The 21,603-nt window shown below is 45.4% G+C and overlaps 1 protein-coding gene across 2 annotated transcripts in view; it reads right to left on the minus strand.

The window, feature by feature from the left end:
• Positions 1-21,603, minus strand: part of Dennd5a (DENN domain containing 5A) — a 100,333-nt gene that overhangs the window by 11,217 nt on the left and 67,513 nt on the right. For both annotated transcript variants that reach the window (XM_045145203.1, XM_045145202.1), the window contains 8 exons: positions 20,774-21,008; positions 19,072-19,222; positions 17,840-17,933; positions 15,696-15,827; positions 12,136-12,288; positions 7,907-7,991; positions 5,259-5,343; positions 4,653-4,781 (listed from right to left, as the gene is read on the minus strand). In XM_045145203.1, the coding sequence (XP_045001138.1) occupies positions 4,653-4,781; positions 5,259-5,343; positions 7,907-7,991; positions 12,136-12,288; positions 15,696-15,827; positions 17,840-17,933; positions 19,072-19,222; positions 20,774-21,008 (1,064 nt within the window). The remainder of the gene's footprint in view (positions 1-4,652; positions 4,782-5,258; positions 5,344-7,906; positions 7,992-12,135; positions 12,289-15,695; positions 15,828-17,839; positions 17,934-19,071; positions 19,223-20,773; positions 21,009-21,603) is intronic.

The following is a 21,603-nucleotide window of genomic DNA, read 5'->3' on the forward strand; positions in this document are numbered from 1 at the left end:
GTTTCTACAATTTACCCTAGAAGTAAAGGGAGAGCTGTGGCCAATTTCAAGCAATTTAAAGTAAGTTCAGTAAAGAGTGAAAAAAAAATAGGGTGAAAATATGGTAGACCAATCTGGACGTGGTGGTGCACCCCCTTAGTCTCTGCACTTGGGAGGCAGAGGTAGGAGGATATAGCCGCAAGTCTGAAACCACCCTAAGACTACATACTACATAGTGAATTCCAGGTCAGCCTGGGATAGAGCAAGACCCTACCTCAGGTTTAAAAAAAAAAAAAAAAAAAGGTACACCACTAAAAACACAAGGCATTTGGGTGAAGGAAAGGCCAAGGACAGAGCAGCTATGTGTGGGAGGTAAAAGAAAGCAAAGAATTCAAAACTGATTTCAAATTTGGATTAAAGATGGGGTGGGGGCTGGAGAGATGGCTTAGCAGTTAAACGCTTGCCTGTGAAGCCTAAGGACCCCGGTTCGAGGCTCCATTACCCAGGACCCATGTTAGCCAGATGCACAAGGGGGCATACACGACTGGAGTTCGTTTGCAGTGGCTGGAAGCCCTGGCGCGCCCATTCTCTCTCTATCTATCTGACCCTCTCTCTCTCTCTCTCTCTCTCTCTCTCTCTGTCACTGTCATATAAATAAGTAAAATGAACCAAAAATACTAAAAAAAAAAAAAAAAAAAGACGGGGTGGGGAAGGGTGCTCAGAGAAGGGATGACACTGCAAACTCTGGAAAGGTTATTCGAGTAAAGACTGTGAGTGACACTTGCTTTTATTCTCCGGAGCCACAGCTAAGACGTCTGAATGGAATCAGGGAGGGGGGTCACAGAAGAGCCATCAGAGGGTGGAGCCACCTGCTTAGAGGTGACAGAAGCACAAGTGAGTGCATGTGGAGAAATGACACAGGAAGGGCATGTATGCAGACACCAGAGGACTGCAGAGCTGACAGCCTGCAGCAAGCAAGGAGAGGCAGAGAACAGGGAGGTGTGGGGTCATGAGAGGGAGCACACGAGGAGAGATCAAGAGAAACACTGCGTTCCCTACACAGGAGCTAACGAATTTGTTCCTTCGGGAGTTAGATGACTCCCATGAAGTCTTGACTCCCTCTACCTTACACTATTCTCTAAGTTGCAAACCATCTGGGAGTGAGCTTGGAAAGCCAGAGAGTCAAGAACATTCTATCAAGATACACTCTTCCAGAGCTGGAGAGATGGCTCAGCAGTTAGGGTGCTTGCCAGCAAAGCCAAGAAAAAAAAAAAAAAAACCCAGGTTCAATTCCCCAATACCAAAGTACAGCTGGATGCACAAGGTGGCACATGCGTCTGGAGTTTATTTGCACTGCTATAGGCCCTGACATGCCATTCTCTCTCTCTCTCTCTCTCTCTCTCTCAAATATATGTAAGGTTTTTTTGTTTTTTTTTTAAATTTTTATTTATTTATTTGAGAGCGACAGACACAGAGAGAAAGACAGATAGTTGGAGAGAGAGAGAATGGGCACGCCAGGGCTTCCAGCCTCTGCAAACGAACTCCAGACGCGTGCGCCCCCTTGTGCATCTGGCTAACGTGGGACCTGGGGAACCGAGCCTCGAACCGGGGTCCTTAGGCTTCACAGGCAAGTGTTTAACCGCTAAGCCATCTCTCCAGCCCTCAAATATATGTAAGGTTTTACAAGGGAGTCTTGCTCTAGCTCAGGCTGACCTGGAATTTACTATGTAGTCTTACAGTATCCTCAAACTCATAGCAATCCTCCTACTTCTGCTTCCCGAGTGCTGGGATTAAAGGTGTGGGTCACCACACCTGGCAGATTTTTTTTTTTTTAGAAGAGAAAGAGAGAATTGGCATACCAGGACCTCGGCCACTACAATCAAACTCCAAATGCTTGCACCACCTAGTGGGCATGTGAAACTTTGCAACTTGCTTCACCTTTGTGCACCTGGCTTACATGGGGTCTAGAGAATCAAACATGGGTCCTTAGGTCTCTCAGGCAAGCGCCGAGCCATCTCTCCAGCCCTCTCTTTTCTCTTTTCTTTTCTTTTTTGAGGCAAGCCCAACAGACTGGCCTTTTTTTAATGTGTGAGAAAGAATTTGCACGCCAGGGCCTCCAGCCAGGGCAATCAAACTCCAGATGCATGCACCACCTTGTGCACATGTGTAACCTTGTGCTTACATCACCTTGTACATCTGGCTTATGTGGGATCTGGCAAGTCAAACATGGGTCCTTAGACTTTGCAGGCAAGCGCCTTAACCACTAAGCCATCTCTCCAGTCCTCTTTTCCTTGTTTCTTTCTTTCTTTTTAAAAAGACTTCTAGTATCCTTTTATTTATTTGAGAGAAAGAGGCAGACAGGACTGGAAAGATGGCTTAGCGGTTGGTGTTTCCCTGCAAAGCCAAAGGATCCCAATTCAATTCTCCAGGACCCGCATAAGCCAGATGCACAAGGAGGTGCGTGCATCTCTCTCTCAGAGAGAGAATGGGCACACCAGAGCCTCCAGCCACTGCAAATGAACTCAGACACATGTACCACCTTGTGCATCTGGCTTACGTGGGTACTGGGGAATCAGACCTGGGTCCTTAAACTTCATAGGCAAGTGCCTCAACTGCTAAGCCATCCCTCCAGCCCCTCTTCTTTTCTTTATAAAGCACCCAGCATTAGATACTCTATAATAGCAATGCAAATTGGACTGACAGAGAGGGACTAATCCAGAAGTACCCTTTGGGGGCTGGAGAGATGGCTTAGCAGTTAAGCGCTTGCCTGTGAAGCCTAAGGACCCCGGTTCGAGGCTCGGCTCCCCAGGTCCCACGTTAGCCAGATGCACAAGGGGGCGCACACGTCTGGAGTTCGTTTGCAGAGGCTGGAAGCCCTGGCGCGCCCATTCTCTCTCTCTCCCTCTATCTGTCTTTCTCTCTGTGTCTGTCGCTCTCAAATAAATAAATAAATAAATAATTTTAATTAAAAAAAAAAAAAAAAAGAAGTACCCTTTGCTCTCCCCCAAGACCCCACAGTGCCATCTGTGGAAGCAAGTCTCCAGTTTTCCATTCAATGGAGTAACTGAGGGGTCAGAATGCAGGGGAAAGAAAGGCCTTTAATCCCAGCACACCAGAGGCAAAGGTAGGAGGATCACCATGAGTTTGAGGTCAGCCTGGGTCCTACCTCAAACTGAGTCCCTACCTCAAAAAAAAAAAAAAAGAATATGAGGGAAAGGTATGAAAGACTAAGTAAGTTCAGAGCTGATCACCTCTAAATAGAGATACAGTTTTAAAAAACAAGATTAGAACTGAGCGTGGAGGAGCACACCTTTAATCCCACCACTTGGGAGGCAGAGGAAAGAGGATCGCTGTGAGTTCAAGGCCACCCTGATACTACATAGTGAATTCCAGGTCAGCCTGGGCTGGAACGAGACCCTACCTCGTAAAAACAACAACAACAAAAAAAAAATAGGCTGATAGCTCAGTGGTTAAGAGCACTTGCATTCAAGTATCAGGACCTGAGAGGGCCTGAGACCACAAAAAGCCGGGTGTGATTATGCACGTCTGGAACCCCAATGGCAGGGGGAGATGACAGAGACTCCCTGGGACTTGTTAAACAAAACAGCAGCTCCTGGTTTTAGAAGGAACTGTGTGAAAGAAATACGCAGTAGAGTGATAGGGAGGAACCCCAAGTTGTGCACATGGCACATGCATCTGTACACACACATGCATACGCTACACAGGCATGCACAAAACTAGGACTGCAGAATGTGGATCCGTGTAGAGTGCTTACCCAGCATGCACGAGGCCCTGGGTTTAATGCTGAGCACTAGCAAAACACCAAACACACCACCACCATCACCATTAAACAAAAAACAGCTATCTGCTAACTTCTCAGGTGAGCTCTCTGTATACTATCAAGTTTGTAAGCCTAAGTAAACAATCTAAATAAGTTACATTTCACCTTGAGGAAAGCCAGATCTTTAATCTACTGGCTTACATATAAAATAGGAATCCTATGGAGATCTCCTTTAAGAAAAAAGTCCAAGAAGAGAAACATGTTATATCTGAAAAAACAGCTAGGTGGGTCATCCAAGATCTAGGAAAGACAACATTATTTTCCTCTAGAAGGTAAGGCACAAGAAGAACGTAGGGGGAAAGGACAGTACGGTTAGTGGCTCCTGGGAGTGTGAGGGCCTTGGACTTCCGCCCTGTCTGGGTGGTAGATGTGGAGGAGAGGCTCTAAGGGTGCAACCTTAGAGACTCTGGTAGTGGCCAGAGAGAAACAATAAGGAAACTGACTGCTTTGGGCTGGACTTAGGCTCAGGGGAGAAGAGAGAACTTGGAAGTTTCCTTTGAATTACTCTCCAATCCTTTGCTCCTCAGGACAAGACACAGAAAACATGCCTTTGACCTATAAGGTTCACATGTCACCTGAGCATAGGAAGGATAGGAGATCTGACAGTTTCAGGTATGCACTTTGAGAAGAAAGAGAAAGCAAAGAGAGCAGATGTGTTCTTCTACAGATAGAGAGAGAGAAGAAAAAAGTACAAAGCTTTATCTGCAACGAGCTTGGCTGAAAGTGGCCGTGCCATGCTGAATGCCCCTCCCACACTGGGCTCTCCAATCTCATCGATCCTGAGGACCCGGTGACGCACTACATGGTGACACTCCAGGTCGAGTGGCCTTACTTGGTGAGCTCATGGTCTGAAAGAAGCTGCTTCAGATGTCTGGAGAGTAACTTTTTCTCCATGGACAGTCGCACCCATGCTCTGGCTTTTCCCACATCGGTCTTGATTTCCCCGATGTTCTGGATGTGCCTAAGGGAGAGTAGGGAGGGAGGTGAGCTCACTGTCAAGGTTTCACCTTTCAAGCCAAAGGAAGCTGGGGTGGAAGCGCTGTCCTACCCAAGGACTGCATCTGTCTGTGTCTGTCTCTGCCTGTCTCTTTCTCTCTCTCTCCCCCTCAAACTCACTTTTCCATGTGGCTTTGCTATACAGGCTCCCCACAATTTGGGTGCAAGAAAAACATTTTGACTTCAGCAAGCAAGACAACCCCAACCCCGGGGCTGGAGATATTCTGTCTCTTCACTTAGTTCTTACAGTTCTCCAAAACTGCCAGGAGACCCATTACTTACACAGCTATACAAAGGCATCCTGAAACACAAGGCTGAAAAGAAGGGCTTCCTAGTTAGCTGAGATGCCATAACGACCACCAGTATCCTGTCATTTCAAGTTGATACCCAAGCAACAACTAACAGAGTTTAAGAGGCTTGCGACCTGTGAGCCCAGACTGACCTCATGTCCTGAATCAGGGAGACCCGCAGAGGAGACATGACTGCACCGGCATCAGATTTTCTCCGTTCTGAATCAAGAAGTATTCCTGAAACAAAAGTTCATCATCTCCAGAGAGACCTGAATATCCAAATAGCTAATCACGCTCCTTCATGTCAAATCACAAATTTTCTGTAGGAAACTGTTGGCTACATCAGTAATACCATAAGTAATCTGATCAATCAATTTCTCTAGTTCCCACTAGAGATCAGAATTGTTGTTTGTTTGTTTGTTTGTTTGTTTGTTTGTTTGTTTGTTTGTTTTTTGGGGGTCCAGTCTCACTCTAGCTCAGGCTGACCTGGAATTCACTATGTAGTCTCAGGGTGGCCTCGAATTCAAGGCTATCCCTATACCCCTGCCTCCTGAGCACTGGGATCCAAGGTGGGTGCACCACACCCGGTTCTAGCATCAGATGGTAATCTCCTCTAATTCTCTAATAATTTGCAAGGTAGCCAAACAAAGTAGAGTCTCCTCATTTCAGAGAGGGGGAAACTGCTTTGCCTGCGTCATCCGGGAGCAAGATGAGAACCGCAGCACCAATACCCGCCCATCCACCACGTGCACATGGAAACAGTACTTCCACCTGCGGCACTCACATCCCACTCTGCCTTCAAAATGGGCGAGAAAAGAGCCAAGAGAACGTGTGAAGAACTTGTTCCAGAACGCAAGGCCCTGTAGGAATAGGGACATAGTGATATCTTTATGTTGTCAGGCCAGGGTCCATGCTTAAAACTTTGGATTCTGTCAGGCATGGTGACACACCTTTAGTCCCAGCACAGAGGCAGAGGTAGGAGGATCTGTGTGAGTTCAAGTCCAGCTGGGAATAGAGTGAGCTCTAGGTCAGCTAGAGCTAAAGTGAGACCCCACCTTGAAAATAAACACCACTTAGGATTATATCACTAAGCTTCCAAGATGGTTCATGGAAGTTTATCACTTAGCAACAATTTCCACAGCCTTCCTGAGAAGACATTTTGCTCTCACCTCCACAAAGAGGAGCAAAACCTCTCCATGTGGCTACCTAGGAAACTTCTGTCCTTGGTTTTCAGCCAATTATATATCAGTGCTAGCTGAGGACTAGTTCAAGACAAAGAGTTCATGCCCATTCTTTTTATTCCACTTGACTAATCTTTACCATTAGGATAAAAATACCTAAAAATCCTGAGACTGCATAGTGAATTCCAAGTCAGCCTGGACTAGAGTGAGACTCTACCTCGAAAAATCAGGAAAAAAAAAAATCACACTGGCAAAGAGGAGAAACAAAGAACAGAGTAAAAAGGAACCACAGCCAAGAAGTAAAGGAGAGACTAGAAAGGATACCATAGGATGGCATAAGGAATGCACACTCTATCAGGACACAAGAGGTCTGCCCCTAGTCTAGACTCTTTCATTAATTCACTGCATGATCTGACTTAAATTCTATTCCTCTCTAGACTCAGGTTCAATTCCCAAGTACCCACATAAGTCAGCTGTACAAGGTGGCACATGAATGTGAAGTTCATTTGCAGTGGCTAGAGGATCTGGTGCACCCATCCCCCCTCCCCCCCCCCCCCCGCTCTCGCTCTCTCTCTTTCCCTCTTTCTCTCTCTCAAATAATAAAATAAAATATTTAAAAAATAAAAATAAAGGGGCTGTCCAGGCATGGTGGCACACACCTTTAATCCCAGCACTCGGGAGGCAGAGGTAGGAGGACTGCTGTGAGTTTGAGGCCATCCTGAGACTACAGAGTGAATTCCAGGTTGGCCTGGGTTAGAGTGAGGCCCTACCTCAAAAAAAAAAAAATAAAATAAAATAAAAAATAAAAGCATAAAAAATAAAGGGGCTAGACTAAATGATCCTGAAGTCTCTACAAACTCCAATTATTTTTAATTAATTTTTTAAATTTATTTATTAGAGACATAGGGAGAGAAAGAGGTAGATTAATAGGTGTGCCAGGGCCTCTAGCCACTGCAAACAAACACCAGACGCATGTGCCACCTTGTGCATCTGGCTTACGTGGGTCCTAGAGAATCAAACCTGGGTCCTTAGGCTTCGCAGGCAAACGCCTTAACCACTAAACCATCTCTCCAGCCCTCCAATTATTTTTGTTGTTGTTCAGTGTTGAGGACTGAACACAGGATGGTGAGCATTCCAAGGTTCTACCAGTGTGCTTCACCCCACCCCTGATGTGTTTACTAAATTAGAAACAGAAAGGAAATATGAAAGATCATTCACACCAGGCCCTTGACTTTTGAGTTTCAAGAACATACACTGACTTGATGGACAAGGTAATCTCCATGTCTGTGTCAGAGGAAAGAAAGACTCAAAAAATAGCTCCTTGCAAACAGAGGATGACAGCACCATCGTTAAACCCAAAACCACTTTCTTATGATTCGTTTATAGCCCACTCTGAAGCTGAAACAGGACTACTAATTTTTATATCGTGCTGGTCACATAATGAAAGCAAACCCATGGTTTTGGGATGCTGTGTGGTTCAGAGCCGGTGGCTCCGCATTTAAAACAGGAAACATTCCAGAGCAAAGGCTTCTCTGGCCTGAATAGTGAGCTAGAGATGATCACTCTGGTGAGGCCTAGGGAAAATGGCCTGAGATTGCTCTGTGCAGAGACCACCTTACCTGAGGTACTGAGGCTCCCTGATGTGAGCTTTCTCTGCCGGTTTTCCTGATAATGTAACAGATGAGACCACAGGGCTGATTTCCCCTGGAAACAGTGACAGAAGAACAGCTCTCAGCTCAGTATTCAGAAGTGCTGGCTTTCAACACACAGACACAGGCTTTGCTAACGAGTGTCTGCTCTGTTTCTTGTTTCAATTCCTTCACGCACGCACACACACACACACACACACGCCCTTACATGGCTTTCAACATACAGACTCAGGCATGTGTTAAAGAGTGTTCTGTTTCTTGTTTCAATTCCTTCACACATACACACACACACACACACACACACACACACACACGCCCTTACATGGCTTTCAACATACAGACTCAGGCATGTGCTAAAGAGTGTTGTTTCTTGTTTCAATTCCTTCACACATACACACACACACACACACACACACACACACACACACACACACACACACCCTTACTAAAACCTAGAGAAACACCCAGAAGAAAAGAAGAGGGCACCCTCTACAGTCTGGTGATGAAAGGTCAGCCTGATATTCACAGCATGATGCACCCAGAAGCTAGCCCACATGATAGCTTCTATTTTCCTAAAATATTTATTTATTTTTTTACTTATTTATTTATTTGCAAGATAGAGAGAAAGAGAGGCAGATAGAGAGACAGAATGGGCACACCATGGCCTCTGGCCACTGCAAACAAACTCCAGATGCAGGCACCACCTTGTGCATCTGGCTTACATGGGTTCTGGGGAATCAAACCAGGGTCCTTAGGCTAAGCCCTTCCTAAAATTTTTAAAGGTATACCTGTCCTTAGTTGCAGGCTGGGAAAACTAAGTCATTATGATGAGGATTTACTATTGAAGGTCAAGTTCAAGTCTGCACGGAAGGCTGGTACTTAGCTGCAGGGCCAAAATAAACTACAGTCAATATACCCAAATCCTGACATTTATAAACACTTTGCAGGTCTGAATATTTTGTTTTAGTTAATGCTTCTGATAATTCTACAAGGCAGACACCTCTATTCTCATTTCCCTTAGAAAAGATCAAACTGAGGATCAGAAAGGTTAACCTACAAAAGGTGATTTGTAAAAGGTTATACTACTAGTTAGTGTTGGGACTCAGGCTTAAATCTATTCACTACCAGAAATTTCCTCTGAGTAATTATGCTGTGAAGACTGCTTCTTAAAGATCATTACACTTTTAAAGTTATATTTTCTACCAAAAATTTGATGCACTGAAATAAATGTGAAGATTCAATACCTCAAAACATCCCATGACCAGGTGTAGTGGTACACCCTTTTAATCCCAGCACTGAGAAGTCAGAGGTAGAAGGATGGCTGTGAGTTCAAGGCCAGCCTAAGACTACATAGTGAATTCCAGGACAACCTGGGCTAGAGACTCTACCTCAAAAAAAAAATAAAAAATAAAAAATCCTGGGCTGGAGAGATGGCTTAGCTGTTAAGCGCTTGCCTGTGAAGCCTAAGGACCCCGGTTCGAGGCTTGATTCCCCAGGTCCCACGTTAGCCAGATGCACAAGGGGGCGCACACGTCTGGAGTTCGTTTGCAGAGGCTGGAAGCCCTGGCGCGCCCATTCTCTCTCTCTCCCTCTATCTGTCTTTCTCTCTGTGTCTGTCACTCTCAAATAAATAAATACATTTAAAAAAAAAAAAATCCTGCTGGAGAGATGGCTCAGCAGTTAAGGTGCTTGCTGGCAAAGCCAGAGCCGAAGGACCCAGGCTAGGTTTCCCAGGACCCACATAAGCCAGGTGCACAGGGGTGCACATGCATCTGGAGTTTGTTTGCAGTGGCTAGAGAGAGACCCTAGCAGCCCATTTTCTCTTCTGTCTCCTTTCTCCCTTCCCTCTCCCCCCCAAATAAATAATTAATTTTGTTTTAATCCCACCATGGGGCTGGAAAGATGGCTCAGTAGTCAAAGGTGTTGCTTGCAAAACCTGATATCCTGGTATCCATAAACCAGTACCCACATAAAGCCAGATGCACAAAGTAGAGGATGCATCTCGAACTTGTTTGCAGTGGCAAGAACCCATGGCATACTTTTACCCCACCTTTCTCTCAAATAAATAAATTAAAATACTCAAAATCCCACTATGCCTATGAGAAAACAGTTTAAAGAAGCCAAGTACTTTATGTAGTGAGACATAATTCACATTACCATAAAGCTTACACTTAAGCTGTACTTTTCTGCACACATACACATCTCAAACTTTTCTGACTTTTAGTGTATTTACAGAGTTGTACAACCATTAATCTAATTTTAAAGCATTTTCAGGGCTGGGGATATGATCAGCAGTTAAAGGCACTTGCTTACAAAGCCGGCTGGCCTTGGTTTGATTCCTCAGTGCCTATGTCAGGTGCGTGAAGCGGCATATGTGTCTAGAGTGAGTTTGCAGTGGCAAGAGGTCCTGGCATGCCCATACCCTCTCTCTCTCAAATAACTAAATTAATACATTTTTGTTAAAAAAAAATTGGGGGGGGGGGCCGCTAGAGAGATGGCTTACTGTTTAAGGTGCTTGCCTGCAAAGCCAAAGGATCCAGGCTCGATTTCCCCAGGACCCACGTAAACCAGATGCACATGTATCTGGAGTTTGTTTGCAGTGGCTAGAGGCCCTGGTGTGTCCATTGTCTCTCTCTCTCTCCCTCTGCCTCTCTTTCTCTACCTCTCTCAAATAATAAATTAAAATAAAAATTTTTTTAAATTTAAAATAATGTAAAAAAATTTTTTTTGATCACTCCTACAAGAAACCATACACACAGCCGGGCGTAGTGGCGCACGCCTTTAATCCCAGCACTCGGGAGGCAGAGGTAGGAGGATCACCGTGAGTTCGAGGCCACCCTGAGACTACATAGTGAATTCCAGGTCAGCCTGAGCCAGAGTGAGACCCTGCCTCGAAAAACCAAAAAAAAAAAAGAGAAGAAACCATACACACAAACACACAGCAGTCATTCTTCAGTTCTCTAGCAAGCCTCATTTGATTTTCTATGATCTGCCAATTCTGGACTATCTATAAATAAGAGGATAAGACATGTGGCTTCCTTCTGTGTCTTTATGTTTTCAAAGTTCATCCACATCGTACCACGTAGTTGTACTTCATCCCCTTTACTGCTGAATCAATGCAACTGTCTGGATATGCCACATCTTGATTATTCACTCACCAGCAGTGAACTTTGGGTTGTTTGCACTTTGGGCTATTATGAATAACACTGCTTTTAACATTTGTGTGTAACTTTTGTGTAGACATAATGCTTTCATTTCCCTTGAGTACCTATCTGTAAATGGTCTTGCTGGGTCACATAACTAATATTCTGAGGAACTGCCAGACTGTTTTCCAAAGTGGGCACAGCATTTTATATTCTCATCAGCAACAAATGATCCCAATTTCTCCACCTCTACAGTAGTTTGAACATGTGGCCCCATAGACTCAAGTATTTTATTAAAACTAAGCTTTGAACTTCAGGCCCTAGCAGGCAGATTCCTGCTATGGGGGGGAGGGGGATGTCACTGGGAATGGATCTGAATTTCAGACTACAGCTGTGTAGAGAGAAAGTTTGAGCTTTTGCAGCGTGTGTGTGCTTGCATGTATGTGTGCTTTTGGTACTTGCTGGCTGACTGGCTCGCCCTCTGCAGCTGCTTCTGCCATTACTGGAGCTACCCTGGGTCTGTAGCCTGAAGTGAACCCACCTCGTCCCTCAACTGTGTCTGGCTGGTGGATATTCGTCCAGCAACGTGGAACTGACTATAACAAGCTCCTTCCAAACACTGACTGGCTGTAGGAGGTGGAGAAAATGATGACATCAAAACAGAACAGTAACTAGTTGGAAAGAAGGGGCTCAGTGGAGGGGTTTGGCAGGGGACGAGGGGGTTATTATCTTGTATACTGTGTATGTGCATGGAGACTGTCAAAGAAATTTTAAAAACAGCCAGGCATGGTGGCACACGCCTTTAATCCCAGCACTCAGGAGGCAGAGGTAGGAGGATCGCCGTGAGTTCAAGGCCACCCTGAGACTACATAGCGAATTCCAGGTCAGTCTGGGCTACAGCGATACCCTACTACCTCAAGGGGAAAAAAAACGCATCACATTTATTTGTTTAGCTATTTCACAAGTCCTTGTGCAAGTGCTGTGCACCACTTCAGAAGGCAAGCTGACTGCTGAGGGGGGGGCTAGCACATGAAACCAGAGGTCGGACCCCATTACCTGTTTCACTTGGAGCCCATGGCTCCAGATCCTTTCCAGGAGGTCACAGAGGCTGGCGATGAGAGTGTTCTCTTCCACACCAGTGATGTTCACCTCCCCGTGCCCAAGCTCCACGGCCTCACGGCCCATCTTCTCCACCAGCATCCTCTTGGTCTAGGAGTCAGTGAGCAGGTTAGACAAACACCGTGAGCAAGATCACCCGGACTGCGGAGCACATCTGCTGAGCCGGGAAGGACAAGATGACTCAGCCCCAGGGACAGTTTATTTATAGCCACAGAGGTCAGGTTATGGGGAATGCTTTCAAGGTTTAGTGAAGAAGAAGATGAGAACACAGCCTTCTCTAGATGACCCTTAGCCAGTGACTGCATCACTCCTGGAAACAGACTTCTGATTTCTGAGATGAAAAGAGTTGAATAAAACCCTTCGCTCATGCCCACCTCTGAGATCCTCTCAGTCTCACTGCTCAAATAAGCTTCAAGCATACATATAACCTAGAAATAAAATATCTGAAATAACTCTCAAGAGTACAAAAGAAGTGCTGAGGATAATTTTAAAATCCTCAAAGGCTTAATGTAAAGCTGTAGCCAATAAGTCAATCAATCAATAAATAAAGGCTGTAAAGTGTTTGTCACAGTTCCTATTAACTGTGAGTCAGGCACTTCAGTAAGTGTTATGTCACTTCCTCTACAACACCTAAAGTGTCTGAGAGAGAACTATACTATAGTTCTCAACTTACCAACGAGGAAATTGAGAATGTAAGTAATCTGCCCAAAATATCACACAACAAAGAAGAGCTGATCTAACTTCGAACTTTCTTGAAATCATAGCAAACCACCTACTTCAGCCTCCCATACTATGATTAAAGGCATGTACCACCACAACCAGCAGATCTACCTTTTTTGAATTATTTTATTTTAGAGAGAGCAAAAAAGAGTGAGAGAGAGGAGAATTGACACACCAGGGCCTCAGCCACCACAATTGCACTCTAGATGCTTGTGTCATCTAGTGGGCTTGTGCAACCTTGTGCTTGCCTCACCTTTGTGTGCCTGGCTAATACGGGATCTGAAGAGAACATGGACCCTTAGGCTTCACAGGCAAGTGTCTTAACCACTAAGCCATCTCTCCAGCCCAGATCTAACTTTTGAACCTACATCCGCCCAAGTCTTGAGTCCAACTTCTTTTGGAGAGGGGACATAGGACTTTGTGAGACAGGGTTTTGCTAAGTAGCCCTGACTAGCCTGGAATGTGCTATACAGACCAGGCGGGCCTCAAACTTCTAGTGATCCTCCTGCTTCTACCTCCCAAGTGCTGGTATTACAGGTACACACCACCACATATGGCTTGAGTCTCAGTTCCTAAGTAATATCTAATTATGCTATAAATTTATGACATATAAAATCTTTAAATCAGGAAAAATAACCACTGCTAACTTGAAGAAGCAATAATTCAACCTCTTGGCATATGTCCAATGTTACTTTATTGTAAGACATATCACATGCACATGTACGGGGAGCACCTAGGCTAAGAAATAGAACACTGACCACCTGAAGCGCTGGGGCAACTCTAGCAGTGACAACTTACACAATAGTGCTACAGAAAACAAAGGCTTCACCACCTGTATTCGTATCCTTAGACAACACAGTTCTATATTTAGCACACCTTTAATCCCAGCACTTGGGAGGCAGAGGCAAGAGGATCGCCATGAGTTCAAGGCCACCCTGAGACTACATAGCTATTTCCAGGTCAGCCTGGACAGAATGAGACCCTACCTCAAAAAAAAAAAAAAAAAAAAAAAAAGAACGCAGTAATATCAGGCTGGAGAGACAGCTTAGCAGTTAAGGCACCTGCCTACAAAGCCTAAGGACCCAGGTTCGATTCTCCAGGACCCACATAAGCCAGAAGGACAAGGTGACACATGTGTCTGGAGTTCGTTTGCAGTGGCTAGAGGCCCTGGTGCAACCATTCTTTCTCTTTCTCTCTCTCTCGCTGCCTCTATTTCTCTCTCAAATAAATAAATAAAAATTTTTAAAGATTTTTATTTGATTTTATTTGCAAGCAGAGAGAGAGAGAGAGAGAGAGAGAGGAGACAGACAGAGAGAGAATGGGTGTGTCAGGGCGTCTAGCCACTGCAAATGAACTCCAGACACATGCACCCCCTCATGCATCTGGTTTGTGTGGGTACTGGGGAATTGAACCTGGGTCCTTTGGCTTTGTAGGCAAGCACCTTAACTGCTAAGTCATCTCTCCAGCTCAATAAATAATTTTTTTTTTAAAAATTTAAAAAGTAGTAATTTCTTCTATAAGAAAAGATGTATTTTATTTCCTTCTACAAGTTAACTAAGCACAATGTAACAGAGACCAAATTACCTGAACTGTTGTGACAATTATGATATGCTGATTTGGTTTAAAGACTTACTGGAAAAGATATTAAATAAAAAAGACATTAAATTAATAACTTAAGCATTAAAATTACTTCTTCTCTTGAAGAAGGGATTCAGTGGGAGGATGGGTAGAAGAGACAAAGGAGGGTGGTGAACAGGGATTATGATCATGGAATATTGTCAATAAAAAGTTTAAAAAATTAAAATTAAGCCAGGCATAGTGGCACACATCTTTAATCCCAGCACTCAGGAGACAGACGTAGGAGGATCGCCATTGAGTTCAAGGCCAGCCTGAGACTACATAGTGAATTCCAGGTCAGCCTGGGCTAGAGTGAGACCCTACCTCAAAAAAAAAAAAAAAAACAGACAAAAGGAAGGAAGGATGGAAGGCAGGCAGGTCAGACTGCTATAAAATTAAAACAGAGACAAAAACATTTTCATGTATAAAACTGATCTGTGGAAGTCAGTGACAATTACTCTGCCAAAGTATGTCACGGTGGGCTGAAGAGATGGCTTAGCAGTTAAGGCACTTGCTGGCAAAGCCAAAGGACACAGGTTCAATTCCCATACACATGTAAAGCTGGATGTACAAGGTGGCGCATACATCTGTAGTTCATCTGCAGTGGCTAGAGGCCCTAGCATACCCATTCATTCATTCATTCTCTCTCTCTCTCTCAAATCAATAAATATTATTTTTTAAAGTATGTCAGGGTAGAGAGATGGCTTAGTGGTTAAAATGCTTGCTTGAGAAGCCTAAGGACCCAGGTTTGATTCCCCAGGACCCACATAAGCCAGATGCACAAGGTGGTGCATGCATCTGGAATTGTTTGCAGTGACTAGAGGTCCTGGCATGCTCATTTTCTCTCTCTTTCTATCAAATAAAAGTAAATTTTTTAAAAAAGTATGTCAGAGTGAACATGAATCTGACTTAAAGTAATATAAGATGTCTGTCAGTTTTAAAGAATATATGTTAAGTTTGTATCAGGCAAAGAATGCTTACCTCTCAATTAATGGTGTAGGCTACATTTAAAATATATAGAATTAATTCCCAATTAGCAGGATTTTGAGATTAGTACCAACCCATGATATTAACAATAATTTTCAATCAAGGCCAGAGCCCAGCAACGACTTCCTTTCTGCTGCTGGGGAAACAGCACCGTGCCAGCATCCACAGCTCACCTTGTTGCGGCATTCCTTTAGCAGACCCTCTACAAACTTCCAGTTGGTTTGGGCAATGACTGACGGAGAGAGGTTGGACAGTTTGGGCTGGCGGATGGTGCTGCCCATATTCCTGGCTTCTTGCACGTACTTCTATACCAAACAGAAAAAGCAAAGATCTTCAAGGTTCACACACACACCACAGGAGCCCAATACTATCAAGCCACAGCCACAGCTCTGCTGTGTGGTTTATTACAGACCCCACATAGTGCAGAAATCAGCACATGGTCAGCTTGGATTCACGAGCAATAATTTCCCTTTCTCCATATTTACTAGAGCAATAGAACTCTGTCCCTATTATGTCTGGCCCCCTACGTTATCTCTACTAGCAAACCATGAGGGTAGGGTTCAATTCCTAACACTTGGACTATTGCCTCCTGCCCTCTAACTATCCAGCTATATTTCCTGAGCTGAAGAGATAGTTCAGTGGTTAAACAAAATTGCTTGCAAACCCTGACGGCCTAGGTTTGATTCTCCAACCCACATAAAGCCAGATGCACAAAGTGACATATGCACCTAGAGTCTGTTTGCAGCAGCAGGGGACCCTACTGCATCTCTCAAATAAAATACACAAATAATAAATAAAGCAAAATATCCTTCTCCTAGCCTGCTTTATACAACACGCATCATGATTTAGACCCACATTCCTTTCCTCTATTCCAAATGGTGTTCTCGGCATGCTCTCACAGGCAATGCATGACCTCGTCAAAGGAATCTTCTGATTAAGTCATCTGTGCACTTGCTTCTGCTCCCTCAATCAACTGGTGCTCTCTGCGGACAAGGCTACCTTCTCCATCTTTCTATGTCAAAGTGCTTACCTCCGTGGTTTGCATCCAACCAACAATGCTGAAAGCACTAATACTGAGGTGAGGCAGAAGATACAGGGGAGACTTAAAATGCTCACAGAAAGCCCAAGCACAGCTGTCTCCCAAAACCGCGCAGTTCATGATTCCTAGCCACACCTTGCAACAAACACTGTTTTGTGTGGAGTAGGAACCAGACTCTCGCTCTTACACAAGCTAGGCAAGTGCTGTACTGGCACTGAGCTAAAACCCCCACACCTAAACTTTTAACTTATTCCTTCAAAAAATAGCAAAGACAAAACATGTCATTTGTTTTCCTCCTCGCTGAGGTGCCAGACACACATGCAAACGGTGTGCTTTACTGGGTTCTATGGGCATAAGATGAACATTCAGGGTCTTTTCAGAAGTTCCTGAAAAGTCTCTGAAGATAAAACCCCATTTTCACAGTAGCTCTAAAGCAGGGTCTCCAATCTGACATTTAAAACTATAAAGTCAACTACATAGTAAATCCAGGTCAGACTGGACCACAGTGAGACCCTACCTTGAAAAACAAAATAATAATAATAATAAATAAAACTAGAAAGTCTACACTAGAACCTGTTACAATATCACAGAGCTCAGCCTGCAGCCAGTACAGGTTCAGGCAATAAGTCCAGCCTTCCTCTGTCCCCATGTACCGGACAATACCCCACCTCTCCTCATTCCTCAAGAACAAAAGTCAAGACCGCTTGTAAGACACAGGAAAGGCCGGGTGTGTTGGTGCACACCTTTAATCCCAGCATTCGGGAGGCAAAGGTAGGAGGATCATCGTGGAGTTCAAGGCTACCCTGGGACTACATAGTGAATTCCAGGTCAGCCTGGGCCAGAACAAGACCGTACCTCAAAAAAAGAAAGGAAAAGAAAAGATACAGAAAGGAGAGGAGAAAAGGCCCCTCCTCCGCTTCGAGAGCGGCGGCGGCGTCACACCACTCACTCCCTTCCTCCGTCCTCATACAATTAGCTCCTCTCCTACCACGCCACCACGCAAAGTCCAATGTTAAAAGAATTCCTCTTCAGGTTCAGACTTCCATCTTCTGACATTTCTGTTGCACTGACCAAGGAGTGTACTACGCCTGACTGAGGGGGAGAAAGAGGACCAGCCAGCTTGCGGCCACTGCAGAAGTATGCTACATCCTGACATCCCTTCTTTATGGGGCGTGGTCGTTGCTGGGACAAATGAATGAGATCAGCCGCGGAGGAAGTGCTAACAAGGAGCGCGTGCGGCGCGGCAGCAGGGCGCCTCAGCAGGCATGAGGACCTCACCTCTCTCTGGTCATTATCCAAGCGCAGGTGCTCTGTGTGCTGCTTCTGCCGGTCCTTCCGCCTCCACTGGGCAGGGGCGTTCCTTTTTGTCCACCTGACAATATCAAAGCAGGCACTTAACAATGTCCACAAGAAAAACAAGGTCAACTGACAAGAGAAACATGAATGTCTAGGGGCAATGCTGAACACAGGAAACCACCAGGAAGTTTCCAAAACCAGTTCAGAATCCTTGAGGCTGGGCAGCCTCAAGAGCAGTGACTGAACAAAAGGAGGGAATTCCCAGGCTGGGGAAATGGCTTAGCAGTTAAGGCACTTGCCTGCAAAGCCTAAGGACCCAAGTTTGATTCCCCATTTCCCATGTAAGGAAGACAAACAAAGTGGTACCTGGTCTGGAGTTCATTTGCAGTGGCTAGGGGCCCTGGTGTGCCCATTCTCTCCCTCTCTCTCTCTCTCTCCCTCTCTCTCCCTCCCTCACTCCCTCCCTCCCTCCCTCCCTCCTTCTTTCTCTCTCTCAAATAAATAAATAAAAATATTTTTCAAAACAGAGGGAACTCCTCAAGGAACAGGCAGTCATTAACTGTCTTGAAACATCCTCAGAAACTTCACATATAGCCAGGAGTGGTGGTGCAGGGCCTGGGAGGCAGAGGTAGGAGCATCACTGAGTTTGAGGCCACCCTGAGAATACAGAGTGAACTCCAGGTCAACCTGGGCTAGAGTGAGACCCTACCTTGAAAAAACAAAACAAAAAACAAAACTTCACATGCAGATCCAAAACTCGGTCTGGACTTCTATCTATGGTGGCGCACGCCTTTAATCCCAGCACTTGGGAGGCAGAGGTAGGAGGATTGCCTTGAGTTCAAAGCCACCTTGAGACTAATTCCAGGTCAGCCTGAGCTAGAGCGAGACCCTACCTCAAATAAAAAAAAAATCCAGCTAAGTTACCTACTTTCAGTCAAGGCTCCAATTATCTAGCTCAACCACCACTTTCTGAGGCCGTAAGATAACAGGTGTCATACCAGATTCATAGATGACTTACCCCATCAGCAGACTGGCTGTGCACATGTTCTGAGAGGAAGCCTGGAAGTTGACAGGCTCTCTGACACCTACGTACTTTGAGTCTTTCTCACACTTGCTTTACAATCTGAGGTTTCTACACAGACTCGCTTGAGCTCTGATGTTAATGACTCTGACCACCGCTGCAGGTGGTCAGGGGAGCACTGGAGTTGACTCACTTGTTGCTGGCTGGTCCAGTGGAAAGTACATCAGACTGCAGCTTAGGGAAAAAGCCCGGCTCGTACTTCCCTTGCCCAATCTTCATGTCAAGTAGGTGTGGGTGAACCGCAGTATGGTCAATTTTTGCCAGGCGCAGTTCAATTGCTTTCTCTGGATGAGATTTTTAAAAAAGAGAGAGTTAGGCATTCTTTTAAGAAGCAGCTACCCTTTTACTTCCAGCTACAGTGAAGTAAAAGGGGACAAGTTTTACTCTCGTGTCTGAAATAACAGGGTGTGGGAGCAGGCTAAACCTATAATACAATAGATTTAAAACACTGGACAATGAGGAGTAATGGTGCCTGCAAAAAAAAAAAAAAAGACAGATGAGGTAATTCCTCTGCTAACTGCCCTAAGAGTTTCCAGGAGGTGGCACAGGAGGGCGTAATCAATGGCAGTACCTTCCCCTGATGACAGAACAAACCCTTCTCCTGAAGAAGCTCTGTGACACTCACTGTCCTGAAAGGAGCCTTAAATGAGGGTCAGTAAATCTTCTCTTATTTCAAGACAGCCCAGGCTGACCTCAAACTCACTATGTAGCTGACAATGAACTTGAACTACCTTCACTGTCTCCCTGGCATGTAAGATGGTCACGTAACCTGACTTTGGACGGAAAAATAAGTTGTAAGTTGTAGAGAATTTCTGGAAAAACTTGCACTTTCTGATAAAAGAGCAAAAAATACAACTGCATCAACTTTCCCCTCTTCTTGACTTGAATGTGAATATAAAAGGCCTCTTGTGGGCTGGGAGGAGGCTCCGCAAGTAAAGCATTTGTATGCGAAGTTCAGTCCTCTCCAGCTCCCCACATGAATCGGGATGCAAAGTGACATGCGTACCCGTGACCACAACCTGCACTCACAACAACGGGACGCAGAGCCGGGTCAGAGAGAATGGCCGTCAGAAGAGCATAGACCTGTCAGGGTGGTCCGCTGGCTTCCACATGGTGGCATAGCAGCCATGCAGCCATAAGCACACGTGGTCCTCTGACTTCCACAAGATGGCATGGCAGCCACATACCCATATGCACACGTGTGCACGCGCACGCACACACACACACCCCTACATATATACACAAACATAAAAATAAATAATTTTCTAAAGTTTCTTGTAAGCATGAGAGAACATTATGAACACAAAAGACAACACACTAAGAAGAGCTGGGAAGAAAGACAGAATCTCAGTTCCTCACTGCGCTGCTGAGAGGCTGAGCAGACACCAACTACCACCAATTCTGCACTTCTTGATACTTTGAGAAAAAAACAAGCCCCTATTTGCTTAGCCTACTGCTATTTAGATTCACTGTTACATCTGTGGCCCCCATTCCTAACTGAGGTGCTCTTAAAGAATGCAAAGACTGAAAGCCGGGCATGGTGGCACACACCTTTAATCCCAGCACTCGGGAGGCAGAAGTAGGAGGATTGTCGTGAGTTCAAGGCCACCCTGAGACTCCAAAGTGAATTCCGGGTCAGCCTGGACCAGAGTGAGACCCTACCTTAAAAAACCAAAAAAAAAAAAAAAAAAGAATGCAAAGACTGTCCGCAAAACCAACACGGAAAAGCACTACCTGCGTGACAATGCGTACAAAGACAGGAACGGGGAAGGAGGCAGACATGTTTGGGAACAGGGATTTGTTCCTGACAGGGTCCAGCCCCAAGGAGGCCTTACCTGCTTCGTCCACAGTGGTGCACTTCTGGTACATGGATGTGCGGAGAGTAGGTGTCCGGACATTCAACAGCCTGATCTTGTCTACCCGGGAATCAAAGACCCGGAGCGCAGGGTCTTTATCATCGTCGTCATGGCACACGATTTTGTTGTCAATGAAAGAGGCAAACATCTGTGTCTCCAGGAATCTTGAGAGGAAGGGCAGGTAGGGCTCAGGCTGATCTGACAGGAAGGATGCCTGGTGGGACCAAAATGGAATGGCTATTGAAGAAGTCAGCCTGGCCAGCAAGGGCAACACACCCCAGGACAAGTCGCAGCAGCTCATTCTTCTCGGGGGGGGCCTCCTGGGTGGTCTTTGTGATGGTTTAAGCTAGGTGTCCCCCATAAACTCCTGTGTTCTGAAGGATGGGTTCCCAGCTGGTGACACTTGGGAGGTGGAGCCTTGCTGGAGGAGGGGTGTGCTGAGGGTCGCTTAGGAGCTTTCTATCCCACTCCCCCTTTCTAAAGTTCAGCTTGCTCTCTGCTGCTGTTTTCCATCTGCTGTGGCACAGGCGATGCCCAGCCTCTGCTCGTGCCATGCTGCCCCTGCCACCATTCCCCTCGAGATCAAACAAAACAGAAACTTTCCTCCCATTATCTGGTTTTGGTCAAGTGCTTTGTCCCAGCAATGAGAAGGTAGCTACGGTAGTCTTTGTGAAAAGCAAGTTATAAAATCCCTTCACCTTTCTCTTTTTCAAACTCTCATTCAGGTCTTTACAGGACAGGGGAAACAGCTCAGTGGTTAAAGGTACTTGCTTGCAAAGCCTGCTGGCACAGGTTCAATTCTCCTGTAT

This window comes from Jaculus jaculus, chromosome 3, assembly GCF_020740685.1.
Source record: "Jaculus jaculus isolate mJacJac1 chromosome 3, mJacJac1.mat.Y.cur, whole genome shotgun sequence".
Taxonomy (NCBI): Eukaryota; Metazoa; Chordata; class Mammalia; order Rodentia; family Dipodidae; genus Jaculus; species Jaculus jaculus.